General features: G+C 43.6%; 1 protein-coding gene across 5 annotated transcripts in view; it reads right to left on the bottom strand.

The window, feature by feature from the left end:
• The window catches only part of DOCK10 (dedicator of cytokinesis 10), a 236,148-nt gene that overhangs the window by 76,537 nt on the left and 142,872 nt on the right, over window positions 1-16,739 (bottom strand). For all 5 annotated transcript variants that reach the window (XM_019503641.1, XM_019503638.1, XM_019503642.1 and 2 more), the window contains exons 15-19: window positions 8,861-8,983; window positions 6,563-6,642; window positions 4,436-4,623; window positions 3,477-3,542; window positions 2,759-2,851 (exon numbers count right to left, since the gene is read on the bottom strand). In XM_019503641.1, coding sequence (XP_019359186.1) covers window positions 2,759-2,851; window positions 3,477-3,542; window positions 4,436-4,623; window positions 6,563-6,642; window positions 8,861-8,983 — 550 coding nt within the window. The remainder of the gene's footprint in view (window positions 1-2,758; window positions 2,852-3,476; window positions 3,543-4,435; window positions 4,624-6,562; window positions 6,643-8,860; window positions 8,984-16,739) is intronic.

Genomic DNA, 16,739 nt, shown 5'->3' with positions numbered 1-16,739 from the left:
GCTGACCGAAGAATTCCTGGTCAAGCTCTTCCCCCTGGTTGGGAGGTCTGTAGTAGATGCCCACCGTTAAGTCTCTGTCCCCTCGACTGCCTTGTACTCTAACCCAAAGTACTTCAGACTGCCCTTCCTCTGACTCTTTGCTAATTGATGAGGATGTGTATTCCTCCTTAACAGAGAGTGCCACGCCCCCTCCTGTACAGCCTATAGCCCTTGACATTCATTGCCCAATCATGCGTTGAGTCCCACCACGTTTCAGTGATCCCCACTATGTCCGGGCTGGTGTCAGCCAGCAGGAGAGTGAGTTCCTCCTGCTTGTTTCCCTTTGGGCAAGCCACCTGCCTTACTCACCTGCCACACCTCGTTGTAAATTAGTTAGTATGTTAATTAGGTGGGAGGTTGCCCTTTGAGCATCCTGCTGTTCACAGGCAGTAAACACATGACTCCAACCTTCCCTTATCATGTCTCATACCTCGCAGATGACTCCCATGAATTGTGCTATATTCCAGCTTGAGGCTGGGCCCAACTCAGCACATTGTTGAGCCTCTGTCATACTGCCCTGTTCTGGGCCTCACACATACAGCCCTGCTCTCACTGGGGCCTCTATCACCTGCCAACTCTCACCAGGCCTCTCACACTCTTGTCCTTTACTGGGCCTCAATCACCCCAGCCTGCTCCCTCGAGCAGCCACATGGGCCAGCAAACTTGTCCCTTTACTCCTTGGCTGGCCCTGGCGCAGACTTTTGGGCCTCTCCTGTGACCCTCATCTGCATGGTGGCCAGGCAATTAGCCAAACACTGGGTTAACCCTGACTCTGGCCCCTCACTGGGTAACCCAGCCCACTGGTCTCCTAATTGAGGCCAGTGACTCACCCCTTTCACTCATGGTCCTCTCTATGCTGCTTCACTTGGCCTCAGGCCACATGCAGCCTCAGGTGCCTGAAGGTTTACCTGGACCTCTCTGCCCCCTACTCAAGGGGCATTAACATACCTGCCTCTCTCTGGGGCTCCATGCACTCACCCCCCCCCGGGACCTCAGCACACTCATGCCCCCCTCTCTGGGGCTCAACACACTTGCCCCCTCTACTGGGGATCCAGGGTCTTACACCCACATGGGATCAGGTGCCTTCCATGGGCATGCTTGGCCCCACTACTCTCTGGGGTCTTAAACCTCTACAGGCTCAGGTGCCACTCTCATAGGCATGCCTGGCCACACTACCCACTCTGGGCTCAGGTGCCCCTCTCATGGGCGTGCTTGGCCCTATTCCCCTCTGGTGTTATAACCCACCAGACTGGTGGGGGCTGGGGTTTTAAGGCACCCCTTCTCGCCTTTCATTGGGATATTGGTCTGGCAGTTCTGGAAGACTGTCTTGCCATGGCTAGTCCTACCAGGCCACTTTTCCCTGGCAGGGTGCAGTTTCCAGTCATACCCAAGACTAGGAGCTTCCTACCATCCCCATAGCTCCTGCCCTTACCTCCAAGACGTTGCTTGAGCAACAGTGCAACTGGGTGTTGTTGTTCCCTTGGCTGCTGGCAGCAAACTGGTGCTCCAGCCCTGAGAGTCAGGATCTTAAAATGTCCCCCTCATCAGGGCTGGCCTACACCTGTCTGCTGACTGCTCTCCTCCTGGGAGTGGCACACACCAAAGGTGCTCTGCTATCCATCTGCCCTCTTAAAATAGTTCCTGGGGGAGGCTTTTCCTGATGCTCACATAGTAGGCTCACTCAGAGCTTGCTACAGCCCATACGTGGTGAGCACCCTGCTGGTGCTCCGCCACACACCTTCCCCCTTAAAATGACTTCTCAGGGGTGTCTCCCAGCTGCCCTCCATGCAGGCTCTTCTCCAGCCTGCTGTAGCCCATACTAAGTGCCTACCACCCCAATTGTGCTCTGCCACATGAGGTCTTAACTCAATACTTAATTCAAGTCAGAAGAAACTCAGCCAAAGGCAGAGTGTACATACAAAGCCTTATGCACCAACTGAGCACATTTTCAGAAGTGCTAAACATCCAAAACTCAGTTTGAAGTCCCTGGGTGATCAAAACCTCTGAAATTGAGCCTTTCAGTTCCACTTAAGGTATGTAAATGGTGTTTAAATGGATACTGTGCATGTGAGGGAATTTCTCCCTTCATAGTTATGGAACAACATAGATTGAGCCAAGTGAACTTCCAATCACCAGTATAAAGTCTATGAAGGTAGGCTCTATGTTCATCAAGCAAACATATATCAGGTGGGTAACTGAGGCAACTACTAGTGCCCTCATCAATCTGGGGGCAGAATGAGAGATCCACTCTAAACCCACATCCCCTTAGAAGCTGAAGTACTAGCTACAGCCACTGCACACTGCTTGTGTGCTGCATTCAGGCCCCTAGATACATAAAGGCATCCCATTTTGGGACTTACGTGATATGGAGGGCCTTTTCCACTTTATGCTCTGCATCATATAAAGAATAATATACTGAAAACATGGTCTAGAGCAAAAGATCCTAGCCATCAGTGCATGCATACATGTTAGAGGACAGGATTGTTTTATTAATAATAATCAAGTACTACAAAATAATTTAGAAGGACCATCCTCTAAAATGTGCTGAAAGAAATAGTGACATTTTCTATAATCCTGCATGCAAAATCTCTCTAGCTAATGCAATGTGCACTCACTTGGATATATGAACATTTAGAGCCCTAGCAATTTTTGTTTTATGTCTCAAGTAAATATGTGCTGCCAGAGAAACATCTTCTAATCAGTGAAAGAGTATACTGACCTCATCATAGAAATCAGGATTCTGTGAATGATGCAGCACGGCGGTATAGGCTGCTCTTGTAAATAATGGTCCTCCAGGTTTCCCATAAATACACTGTTAATAAAATCAGACTTCTATTCAATTGTTGAGGTTTGCTGATAATACTAATAACTAATTTTTAGCTATAGCTTGAAAGAAAAAAATTCTCTAAAAATGTTTTTTCCTTAGATGCACAGTGCAGCCCCAGTACTTTGAAGAGATTTCTAGGCATGGCGAAAACGGTAACAACCAACTGCCAGAATTGGCAGGAGATAGGTCAAAGATTCTTGATTACTGATTGTCAACAATTCTATTTTACTGATGCAGAAAATGATGTGCAAAGGTAACAAGTAGATAGTTTATCTATGGTAAACTGCATAGTTGAAAGTTGAACCTGAGGATAGTTGCACCTGAGGTTCTTTTAAGTCTTTTGCCCTGCTGAGCTACACAACTCTGTCTACTACAGGCTGACTTTGGAAACCTAATGCCGATGTTCTTATTAAACTACCAAAGTCATGCTAATGAGTGGTATGGGGCCAGCCAGTATATATATACACACACACACACACACACACACACACACACACACACACACACACACACACACACACACACACACACACACACACACACACACACACACACACACACACACTCTCTTTCAATACATTGTTCTTGGATGAGCTTTGTCTTTGCTTACCTTCAGTGGCTTGGCTCCTTCTTCATCTGAACGCTTAAACTCAATACACACTGTTATATTCCTTGCCTGCAACAGTAATGAATTAGACATTCAAACAGAAATCTTCAGCTCATAAGTTTAAAGATAATCAAAAATAGTTTAAATATAATAAACTGTGTTCAAAATCTGGAGAACATTGTGTGGACAGCAAGCCAACTTCTAAGAATCTTTACCTCCCAGAGAAACCATAGAAAATAAAAAAGTGTGAAAAGAAGACCTTGCAGGTTTCAAATTGGGCATTAACTGCACTGGACAGAAGCAGAGTGTAAAACGGCCACTGTATAGCCCCATCTGGTCTTTAATTCATATTCAGTCAAAATTAATATGCAAAATACTTCTCCAGTTTCATCTAATTTATGTATGTAATTAAAATGTATGTCCTTAAAGGACAACATAGCTATTACGATAATACCTAGTCTCTGAACTCTCTTTGTAGCCTAAAACAGCGGTTAGCAACATTTTTCAGCAGCAGATTGGAATGGATCAGTTTGGGTCACAGGTGAACCAGTGCTAGGAAGCACTGCTGTTGCTTCTCCGTTTCCACTTCTCTCCGTTGCCCAGCTGCAATGTGGCCCAGAAAAGCTCCCTGCTGTCCAGCTGCTGTGCGCCATGGAATAGATAAACCCCCTGCTAATGCAACCCCAGCTCTGGGGCTGGATCCAGTGGTTCTGCAGGCCAGAACTGGCCCATTAGGTTGCTGACCCTGGGCCTAAAAGTTTTTTTAATCTCTAAATAACTTCCAGGAAATTCTTTCTGTGTTTCAAGATTCCATATAAAGAGCCAAAAAAGAGAAGTTAGTTCAGCATTCTCAGCTACCTTGAATGGTCTTATTGATTTTGGTGAGACTGTTCATGGAGTAAGCAAATATTCAACACTATTAATCATATTGAATCAAGTCCTTAAAATATTGCTTACTGTACCTTACTGAAGCATTTTTGGCTATCATACTTGAGATGTTTTGGATAGATGTATATTTGGTTCTTATACACCCTATAAGGCTTAGAATATTTTGTTGATTCTTGTACAAATTCCTCCACTTCCACTGTAGGTTGATGCTCCTTTATATCATTAAATGGCTTGATTGGAATAAAAGATGATGTTACACAATCTTGAAAAGAACAGAAAATAAAGTTAAATCACATTTTATGTTCTTTTAAAACACTAAAAATAAGCATTTAATATGAAATGTCTAGATGCGAAGGACCACATTTGTTTCAACCCCCTTCTCATCTATGTAGATCCACAGTAATCCCCGTGATTTATATTTAAGTAAATTCCTCTACCTAAGTTTAATAACATAACACTGAATAGATTTTAAATTTACATTATCCAAGACAAAACATAGTAACGTTATCAACGTATAATTTCAACAAAATTATCATTCCAAACACAACGAAAGTGTTGTTAACAGATGACAAGATATTGTTTCTAGAGGAACTAACTACTCTTTGTATTCCAATTTTTCATGCATTTTTACATTGAGCTGCTATCTAAAAGGCGACAAATGAGATGAAGCAATAGGTATTTGAACTAGATTTAATGTGTGACAGAATCAGGGCATCTGAATTCAGTTCAACAGATAGTTAATGAATAAAGGTATCCTGTCAACAAAAAGCAGAGGAAATGCATAGCTGAAGTACACTAACTGCAGGCAGTCAAGGACACTGATTCTAGAAGTATTGATTAGGAGTGTGCGAAGTGGGCCCTATTCAATTTGGATTTGGCCCAAATCAGGGACAATGATTTAATTTGTTGATTTGAATCACTGTCCCCAATTTGATTTGGCTGAATCCAAATCTGAAGATTCAATGCTGATTTGGAGAATCAGCAATTTGGACACAGACACAGGTTTAAAAGTTTTTCCTCATACCTTGAGGTAGCAGGTACAGTTCATGATCACTGCGATGTTGGGGCACATGGAGCATCCCACATGAGTGTGTGTGGGGGGGCCTCCATATGCTTGGCAGCAAACCCAGAAGTACTTCTGGTTCGCTTCCAGGTCTCCTGGGGAGTGCGCAAGGGGGGGTGGGGCCTGCAACCCCCCGACTCAGCGATTGACTGCAGGGAGACCCCAGATGCCTCCCCCCAGACCCAGAAGGCACCCATCACTGAGCCGGGTGGGTGCAGGGGCCCCCCCCATGCACTCCCTGGCAGACCTGGAAATGGACCAGAAATGCTTCTGGTCCACTTCTGGCTCTGCTGCCGAGCGCGCTGGGGAGCCCCCCATGCTTCTGTGGGACACTCCAAGCACCCTAGCATCGCAGCACTCACAATAATTTGGATATAAGTCAGCAGTGTGCCCTTGTTGCCAAGAAGGCTAACAGCATACTGGGCTGCATTAACAGAAGCACTGCCAGCAGATCAAGGGAAGTGATTATTCCATTCTATTCTGCAGTGGTGAGGCCACATCTGTAGTACTGTGTCCAGTTTTGGGCCCACCACTATAGAAAGGATGTTGACAAATTGGAGAGAGTCCAGCGGAGGGCAATGATAATGGTTAGGGGTCTGGGGCACATAACTTTTGAGGAGAGGCTGAGGGAACTGGGCTTATTTATCCTGCAGAAGAGAAGACTGAGGGGGCATTTGATAACATGAGGGGTAGGTTTAACTACATGAAGGGTGGTTCCAAAGAGGATGGAGCTAGAGTGTTGTTAGTGGTGACAGATGGCAGAACAAGGAGCAATGGCCTCAAATTGTAGCAAGGGAGGTTTAGGTTGAATATTAGGGAAAACTTTCTCACTAGGAGGGCACTGAAGCATTGGAACCAGTTACCTAGAGAGGTGGTAGAATCTACATCCTTGGAGGTTTTTAAGGCCCGATTCTACAAAGCCCTGGCTAGAATGATCTAGTTGGGGATAGTTCTGCTTTGAGCAGGAGGGTGGATTAAATGACCTTCTGCAGTCCCTTCCAGCACCATTTTTTTATGATTCTACCCTGCAAGCAACTAAGCATCCTCAGCTCCCACAGGTATCGGGGAGGGTGGCAGCAGTAACTTAGGCTTAAATTAAATTTTACAAACTCTGAATAATTATAAAATGTAATCATACTTGGGTGTTCCAAAGGGACACAATCTACTGCAATGTCTAGACTGCCAGGTATCGTCTGTATTTTGCTGATCTTCTCTGCTCTGCAACAGAAATGAAACATTTTGAGGAAGTTAGCACATGGGGTCATTGCATGTAACTTGTGAGATCAAGATAAAATGAAATGTGGCCAAAAGTTTATATAATGAAATATATCATGCAGTAAAACATTATATTAAATAGAGCTACTCAATTGTATAAGAAACACAATGCCATTTTTCTCCTGATCAGATTACAATGGGGTAATTGATATGAAATCAGTAACACCTTGAGAAATACTTTAAATAGTTTAACATTCCTCCTTCAGGCCAGATTCTCTTTGTCATCCCCATGGCCAAAAGTTATGGATCTAAAACTATTACCTGCTTTTTAAAACAAATGGTCCTTTAAAGGGAATTTTGGGAGCATGGACTTCTGGGGAGATCATTCAGGAAAAACATCCACCGGGAGCCAGTGGAGGAGCAACTGAGATAGTCTGAATGATGCCCTGAAAACTGTGAGAAACCTAAAGCTGATTTGTTCTTTTCTAGGAAATGGAGATGCTTCAGATAAGATGACTTATCAAAGACTAACCTTATACAGAGCACACTGGGAACGTTGGCGCAGTTCATAGCCCTCCACTTGTGACATGAGGGCAATAAATTAAGACCCTGACCCACTGCCCATAGGAGATGTGGCAATGACTTCACTGGGCACTGGATCAGTTCCTAAAATGATTGCATATAAGTAGAATATAAATGCTTCATCAAATGATTAGTTATAGACTATTTTTAGAGTGGGAGGATTAGGAAGAGCTTCTGGTCCTGATTTGCCCATCACTTACACTGGTGTAAACATTAACTTCAGTGCAATTAATGCTTATTTACACTTGACTATGTATTTACACTTGACAAATGACTAAAAATCCACATATTGGCAAATACTAGACAGAAGTGGAGGCTGCCAGTATACACTACATGGTTTTCTATAGAGATTCATATTAGAAACAATAAGTGGAGAGGGAGCACCATTAAAGGACCATTTTTATATATATTTCCCCTTTTCTCACAAGGTTTTCTCTTTTGCTTCTTCATTTCTATCTCTGTTAATAGATTCTAACTATCTTAAAGTTGGAATAATGTTTATTACGTAAAAGGCCTTCCCCATTTCCCTGGCAAGATCAGTGTGACAGGGCACTGTTGGTTCCTGCCACTTTAAGATCTGAGCCAAGCAGCCAGCAGGTGCTTGATTGCAGCAGCCATTTTAGATCCCTGGCTGCCTATATAAATAGATCAGTTCCCTGCTGTCAGGCCAGGCAGTAACATTGCCTAGCTGTGAGGCTTCATGCATCACCTGGAGGTAAGGGAAGAGGAGCTGTAGGGGATGGCTAGGAGGCTCCTGGTTCTGGGCATGACCTAAAACTGCATCCTGCCAGGAGTGGGTGGCCTGGTGAAGCTCTCAGTGGTGTGGGAGCCTCCAGGAAATGCCAAGCCAGTTACCACCCTGGTGAAAGGCGGGTTGGGGTGCCTTAACCCCAGCTCCCACAACCAGGTGGGTCACCTGCTAGTAGGGTCCAGAGGGCAGACCCCAGAGAGAGAGAGTGGAGTAAGAGGCTCAGAGGCCTGACATAGAGTACCCTCGACTGGTCAATGCTGGGGCCAAGACCAGACCAGTCAAAAGGGCCAGGGGCCCACCATGAGGGACGCCTAGAGCTGAGGGTCTGGGGTCCCAACTGGCCTTGGAGGCGAGGCCAGGGCCTGTGTGGCCAAAGGTCCTGGGGGGGACCATGCTCGAGAGGGGAAATGGTTCAGGGAGTTAAGCGGCCTGAATGGAGGGATCTTAGAGCGGTCCTGATTGGAGGATTCTGGGGTCCAGTGTGGGGCCAGTGAGACTAACTTCTGTGGATGCCATCTGTGAGGCATGGGCTACGGTGTAGGGGAGGTGTGGAGCCGCAGATAGCACCCCCTGGCATCGGGGCAAGTAATGGGCAGCCTCCTGCCTAATTAAGATCATTAATTAATTTACAACAAGGCATGGCAGGTGGGAAGGCAGGCGGTTGGCCCAGAACAGGTGGGCATGGCCATTGGTAGATGGGCCCTGAGCAGGCCCCCTGTTACAATCAGCCAACAGCACTCGATAATAGGTTAATGTGAAAAACACTCGTTTTACATGGCTAGCCATGCTGCACAAAGTGAAGAGTGAAATTATGACAAAATATTTTACACGGTATCACATACTATTTTATGTCTCTATCAATCCATAACCAAAGCCATTTTTCCTTACCTTCTATATTCTGCTATTAGTTTAATCAAGTCTTCAGTTGAAATCTTACTACTTTCCTGCCTGAACAAAGGTGAGAATCGGGAGTCTCTGTCAACATTTCCCTGATTATCCTTAAATACAGGTCTGCAAAGAAAAATAATAATATTTGATGACATCCAAGTATTTTGAATATTTTAAGATCACATAGATAATCATTTACTTCGGATAATGTAGTTCAAATCCCTTTGAAACAAACATGGTACTTTTGATTGTAAGTGATCAGAGTTGGAGAGATGGCTATAATTTATTTATACATTTAGTCCTGCAAAGACTTATACATACATTTAATTCTGTTTAATTTGAGTTGCTCTACTGATTTCAATAGGATTGCTCACTATGCAACGATTAGACTTCATAGCTATTAATGCCCAAATGCATGCTTAAGATGACTTAGTTTGACCATCACTGTAAGAATTTTCCTGTGTCACTGATAGATCAAGACTGTAACTTCCTTCTTTTACAAAGCTGCCCAACCTTGATTTAAAGGATGCAACGGAGAATTCACCAAACCCCTAGGAAAATTGTTTCAATAAGTAATTACACTATACAAATATACAAAATGTACCTGAGTTCTACTCTGAATTTATCTAGGTCCAGCTTTCACTCATTAAGGTGGATAAAACTTTTGCAGGACTGGGCTGTTAAAATGAAAATTGCTTATGGGAAGGGTCTTGGGCTAGAATTTCCAACATATGATGTGTTCTTTGCATCCTTCTAAAAGAATAAGGGAGACTTACCCAGAATTGACTTGTTTTTCTGCATGTTTCTAGATCATTAATAAACTTTTGATTATATCAATAAAATAAAAACCCAAAAGAGAGGACATGAAGTGGTATTTTTTTTTTTTTAAGAGTAACAAATATCAGCTATTGCATGCACAGGAAATCAGTGTTGGCTGTTTTCACTTGTGTTTGCTGCCACTTGCCGAGTTTAATTAAGACATTCTTGTGTCCTTTGAATTTCCCCTGGAATTAGGCACATTAGTTTTATGGGATTTACAACAGTCATCCAAATTAAAGAAACCTGGATTCAACTGGAATATGAGGAAAGATGGCTTAATGAAAGTAAAATGTTTTGAAACAAAGTGCTGCTCTATGAATCGTTTGGCCAATTGTTCTTCTCAATTTACTTCCCTATTCTACTGCCAGTGAAAAAGAATAGGTGCCAACAGGAAATCTTGCCAGAACCCAAATAGTGAAGTAAACTGGAAGAAGTATCTGATAAAAATGAATGTACAGTGTCTAATTTTAGCTAAATGAAATGGAGGGGACAATATTACATTTTCCATAACTTTTTATAAGGTTAACTTTCATAAAACTCATAGAGACGTAACCTAAATCTGCTTTGTGAAATGTTTTTATCACCAGAGCATTAGAATTCTGTAAATTAACTACTCCACAAGCAATTCTTCAGCTTTCATTTAAGCCCTACTGAAAGAGATACTAATAGGATCTGGCAAGCAAAAAAGCCACCTAATGATCTTCTCACGTCACAGATTTATTAAGGCCCATCAAAAGAGCAAAATAAGCAACTGGTTAGAGAAGCAGGGCCAGAACCACAGCCAACATAAATCAGTAAAGCTTCACTAATTTCAGTACAGCTAATTTACACAAGCTGAGAATCTGGCCCAGAACCTTGTAAACTCCTGAAAGATTAAAATATTAGGCTCTCTAATAAGTAATCTGTGTGGGTAGAGATGGTTACAAGGACAAGAAATGTGTAAAAATTAATCTGAGTAAAGTTTCCCCATATTCTACCTGAAGACTAGACATATATTTATAAATCTGGGTAGCTCTTGTAGGAAAATGAGAATGGAAGATTGATTTGGCACATTGTAATTCTAGTGCAACTGTAATTATATCTGTGAGAGCTGACAGAACACCAAGTAAGACTGACTCTAGGAAGAAATCATCAAGAAATCCTGAGTCATCACACTGAAGGACACACAATTTGGTTTTTACATAAAATAATTAAAGTTCCAATAGCCTGCATAGCACATACACAGTTGCCAGATTTTGGCTGAGTGAATGAATACATAAAATCACACCATAGCACTCTGTATCTACTTTAAAGAGGATATTTCCACAATAAAATAGAAGCGTAGCTAGTGCCAGAAATTAAATAAATAGCAAACACATTTTTAGCTTCAGCTTTTTGCAATTTATCATAGTCATCCTACCTTTTCTATGATGTCATGTGTGCCCTCAGCAAATATCTATTTTCAAGTTATGCAATTAGAGAGAGATTTTAATGGGCCAAATTTCACTTTTGGTTCTACTAGTCTGAGTGCAAAATAACTTTAATGGCAAAGGTTTTTTACTAGTATAAGTGAAAATAGAATTCCATGTTATGAATCCAATACATCTCTGGTGCAATTTCACCAATGTCAATGAGTTTATGCATGTGCTGAATATAGCATACGACTACATATGGATCCTACTGTGCTGAAACATATTTTCCAAATGCAAATGAATATTATTTCTACTTTTTTCTGTATAAACATACTGCATTAATCACAAGCATGAGCCTCAGAAAGGCTTGCAGCATTTAAAACTACTGGAGTACTATCCATCCGATCAGGTTATATATCAAGGCATGGCAGACGAGGAGGTGGGCAGCTGGCCCAGAAACAGGTGGGCAGGAAACTGATAGACCAGCCCTGAGAAAAATCCCTGTTACAAAGATAAAAGCAGAAACACAACAGAATGAAGTGGTCTATTCTCCAATTTTGCTAGCTATGGACCTGATCCTTAAGGCTAAGTATAGACATTCGGGTGCATTGGGGGATGTTAAATTGATTTAAAATGGCTGCCTGATATCAGGTAAGTCAGGATGGCAGGGGCTAGCAGAGGGGCTGGGTGTCTGCTGGGAAATGGGGGGAGGTGTGACCAATGAGGTGTGGGGGCAAGTGTGACCTGTGGGTGGGATGCATGGGGCTGGCGTGACCCATGGGTAGGGTGGGGTTCCCCCCAGTGAACCTACACCTCTTTCCCTCCTGCCCCTCCCCGCCCCAGGATATACTTGCTCAGCTCCAACAGCAGCGAACACTGATAAAAGCAGTTGCACACTGAATGGCTTGTGGAATGGAGGTTGAGAGGGCTAGCTAGTTGGGAGGGGGGCGAAAGTGGCTGGGGTGGGGGGCGTGTGTAAAAATAGCCCAGTGTGGGGGAAGAGTGAAAAGACCAGCTCCAGGGCAGGGACAGTGGCTGGGTTTTTCCAGTCTCAGGACTCTGCAGGGAAAGCATACAGAAGTTCCATGCATCAGCTTTATGATCAAGTAAGTTTGATCCAGGTTTATCTTAAACTGGGTTCTGCAATTTTTAGATCAGTTCATGTGCATGGAACTTCAGTACAGTTACAAGTTTAGACTGAATGCTGGCCACTGAGACTGGGTCTGTAAGTGTAAGGTTGGCACCAGGACGAGCTAAGTTTAAATCAGGCAGCAATTCTGAACCTGATTTAACCTTCCCAAATGTCTGTACTTAGCCTAAGAGAGCTGTGAGACTTCAATTTCTATCTGGGTCAAGAAAAGTGTAGGGTTTTCACCATTTCACAGGAACACTAATGAAAGATTCATTCATGCAAGTTAGGCTCTGGTCCAGATGGGGTTAGTGCAGAGCTGCCTTGTTTCAGTCAAGAATCTTGAGTGATGCACCATATTTTTCTAAGCTATTGATGAACTTGAGCAGTTCAGCTACTGCACATGCTGCCCTCTGGCTAGCTGATCTGCGTCTTCCCCTCTCCAATCTTGGAGGGGGGAGAGGGCTACTACATGCAGATATACTAATGCAAAGTAAAACCTGGCTAAGGGAAAGCTGGGAAAGAAGAAAGACTTATTTATAGTTTTAAATAAGACACATGGATGGGTGGGTGGGTGGATGAATGGGCAAGGAAGGTTTCTTGATCTTCCTTCCGCTTACACTTCAGTGATCAACCAGTATCTGATCCTAGGCTAGTATACTTAACCAATACACAATCTTAACCTCTTTACAGCACTGAGAGAGAGAAAGAAGTGTAGCAACAAGTATGCATGAGGCTGGTCAGAGTTAATTTCAAAAGAAAAAAAAAAAGACTAGGTTTCGTTCCTAGCCTGCATCTGCCTTCCATTACATTCTGAAACTGCTCTGCAAAACCCACAGATACTTATTCATATCATTTTGATGAATAGCCCTTTAGCTGATAAATATTTATAAGAATCCTTGAACTAGGTACAGTATCAGAACAAATTATTTGCCTTTCTTTTGAACATGTAAAACCTTAGCCTTTCCTTACTGATCTTTCCTTATTGATGATCAACCAAAATATATGGGAATAAAAAATAAATTAGTACTTCTAATGGCCATGCTTTGTTATTCTTTTGCCTCCCTCACCACTTCTTCAGAACCACAATCTACTGGCCTATAGAATCATAGGCTTCATATGCCCCGGGGTGTTGACAGTGCCCATGGGCAGCAGCTAGTTCTACAGGGGTGAGTGCACCCCCATCCACTCCCACTGAAATGGGCAGACCATACCATGGTAGCAGCTGCTGGGGTCTTTTTTAAGTCCTTCAAATCAGTTAAGAATTTTTCTTTCCCACTCCATTCCCCTCCATGCTCAGCGGTATGTCCTTTGCCTACATCCCAATTACTCATCGTCCCCACCTGGCACTGTTGTTGCCTTTACTATCCCTAGATGATAGTGGGGAGGAGGTTCCAGAGATGCTTCTGCCCCACTCCAGATGGGCTGCACATGAAGGTAGGCTTAGCCAGAGACAGCAGCAGGCATGTTCCCAAGTAGCATAGTGGGGGGTGGAGGGGTGGGGACCTGGCAGGGAGGAAGAAACTGTCTGCAGTGTTGCTGTCCCTAGCTGAGCCTGGCTCCCCATGGAGCCTGACTGGAGGAGTAGAAGCGGCTCTGGACAACATCAGCATTGGGCAGGAGAGGTAGGGGAGGTTCTGCTGAGCAAGAAGGGGGAAAGCCAAGGGGAAATTTTTACCCAGTTTGGGGATTTAAAGGAAGTGCCAGGCTGCTGCTCCTGCAGCAGCTTTCAGCAAAGGCAGGGCTGAGTCTGTGCCACTGCACTCTCTCTGGATCCACCCCTGACAGTGTCCTCTTAATGCTCTGCATCCTATCAGATGGGAGAAACCACTAAACAGGTACACCAAATGCAATATTTATTATGAAGAACAACCTCTCAACAAGGCAGCTTTGTGTGTGCTAGAGAGTACTGCTCCTGATCATTTTGATAGTGGACAACCCATCATTGACAGGCTTCCATTTCCTACTTTGTACATGTCCTACAAATACAATGGGGATGGTTACTGAGAAACTGCAGGGCCTTAGAGAGTCATGCTCTCATACCACATGACAGTAAGCAGCTGAGAGTAGTAACAGAAAGAGAAGAAGCGGAGACTGGAACAAAACAGGCAAGAGAAAGGAATAGCAATAATAAAAAGGAGAGGAATGGAAAAAAGGAAAATAAAGGAAGGAAGCCACAATAGCGGAAGGAATCTCAGAAAGAGACAGACGTCAAGTGAAAAAGGAGAGAAGTAAAAATTCAGAGGAAGAGATCAGAAAGTGAAACAGAAGGAAATGGACAGTTGATTATAGAAAAGAAATGCACAGAAGACAATTAGGAGAAGAAGAAGGGGGAGCAAGGGAAGGAAAACAACAAAGTAAATTATTGCTATTGTACATAGCCACCAAATAAAGGAAAACCTCTGTCACAAACCCAACCACAGGGGCCCCTAGAGCCCCAGGTTTCTTCCCACTGTGCTGCTACTTGCCCCAAGGAACAGACTAAGATCACATTGGGATTGTGCCATACACCAGCAAGCCTCAGCTCCACTCTCTTATATCAGACTCCGCAGCTGCTGAGAAGGAATTTCTGCCAGCCCCAGATGGCCATCCCATTGAACTATGGGCAAATTTGTTATGTCCCTTTCTCCAGCCTGGAATATCACTAGGCTCAAAATCACTCTTTCTGAAGGCAATCAACAAAAGGTTTATTACATATGATAAAAGAATAACACAAACAAAACTGACTATAGATTTGGAGACAGAAAAAATAAACAAGATCATATCCTTACCTTCTTATCTAGGTATACTTAATCTTTCCTAACAGTCTTGCCAACATCACCAGACATCAGCCTTCCTGCTGATTTCCACAAGCCCTGACTGCTGGGGTCTCTGACACTTCTGAGCCCACTGCCAAACTCCTTCCAACCAGCACCACCTCCTACCAGCACTCTCAACAGTCACCTCAACTCTCTAGAAAGCTGTGGTGTGCTTGAGGTACCTGACACACCTTTGGGTGGATGGGCCATTCCTCTCAGATGCCTCTGCTACACAGGAGTTGATTGCCCCACTACAGGAAGACAATGGCTCGAGGCCCAACCCTTTCTGCCTGCTTATGGGCATAGCAATTCTTCTTGCCAGGAAGAGAGATTTAACTGTTCCACTCCCTTTCCTTGACTAAACTGTATCCCAAACCATAAAGATTTATACAGGCAAAACAACACAATCTGTAGGGTGATAACAGTAATATAAGTGGATACAGGATGACACTAGGGATGCAGACAGAAGTGCAGCTCCCAGCTGTAACTCAGAGTGATTTCTGCAAACCATTCTGAGTTGCAATGTTACCCCAGACCAAACAGAAGTTCACTGTTGGTTCCACGGGAGAGGAATCTGGCTGCCGGCCTGCAGCCAGGTTCCCACAGCAACAGCCAGAGTCTCTACCAGCGCTCGCTGTTTTCAGAATGGGAGGGGGAAAGGCAGTGAAGGGAGCTTGTTCTTCCGGCTTCCCAGCTAGTGCTGAAGGGTGGGGTGGGTGAATTGGAGCTCCCCCACCCCAATACACCTGTCCCACCCTCTGGGGGGGGACTGAAAAACCCCAAGACTGAACTCCCTCCTCTCCCTTTCCCCCTTCTCATTCTGAAAAAAGCTTGGAGGCTTCCAACAAGGCCACACATGCCACACAAGTACAGTAAAACACATGAAAACATTCATGACATGCCATGAACCCCCAAAACATAACTTCCTAATGCCTATTCTCTATCAACATTATTACCATGCCACTGCCTTTTGGGGATGCTAGGAGCATAGCAATCCCCACATTTGGTCAAAGTTTCTTATGACTCCTTACAGTCATTGCAATGCTACAGTGTAAACAGACATTACACTTTTATCAGCGTAAGTAATTGGAAATCAGTCTATGACTGTAACAGGCCAGAAGTTCAGCACACGCAGATTGTTTTAAAAATGGTGGAATATGGTCTAAGGTTTGCTCCTCCTCTCCCCCCCACCAAAGGGCAAATGTGTGTTCTGTTCACTATCAGTCTAAACTACCTCACTTACAGAAAACCGCATAACTTAGATTGATTTCACCTCTGGCTTTTTAAATGTCTGCACCTAGCCTTAAAGTTAGGCACTGAATCTGTGTTTGGGCTCATGGAGAGGGTTCTGCTTTTCTGTTTTATGAAAGAATTAACTTTATGGAGAATCTCCTGAAAGAATTTCAACCTTGAAACCTCTCTGAGAATTTTTAGCATCAAATCACTCAGATGAGCTTATGACAAAGTGAAATTTTTTCAGTGATCCTTGATGCTTTCCAACAAATTCCAAAGTGCTCATGAGTGAAAAATGCTACCACACTAATACTAAATGGAAAAAAGTGACTACATAATTTATTTAAAGGAAGAAAAAATGGGATAATATAGAAATGATGAAAACTGCAGGGATCAGCCTGGGGAAATGATCCAAGTTAAAAGCATTAGTTCAAAGCTGAAAAGGGTCTGTAATAAAAGTATGAGTCCAAGAGCAGACTGAGCTGTATGATAGTTACATTAAAAATTTG

Source organism: Gavialis gangeticus, unplaced genomic scaffold (assembly GCF_001723915.1).
Source record: "Gavialis gangeticus isolate Ggan-Ray unplaced genomic scaffold, GavGan_comp1, whole genome shotgun sequence".
Taxonomy (NCBI): Eukaryota; Metazoa; Chordata; order Crocodylia; family Gavialidae; genus Gavialis; species Gavialis gangeticus.
Note: the sequence above shows the minus strand (reverse complement) of the source record. Positions and strands in the feature narration are given on the sequence as shown.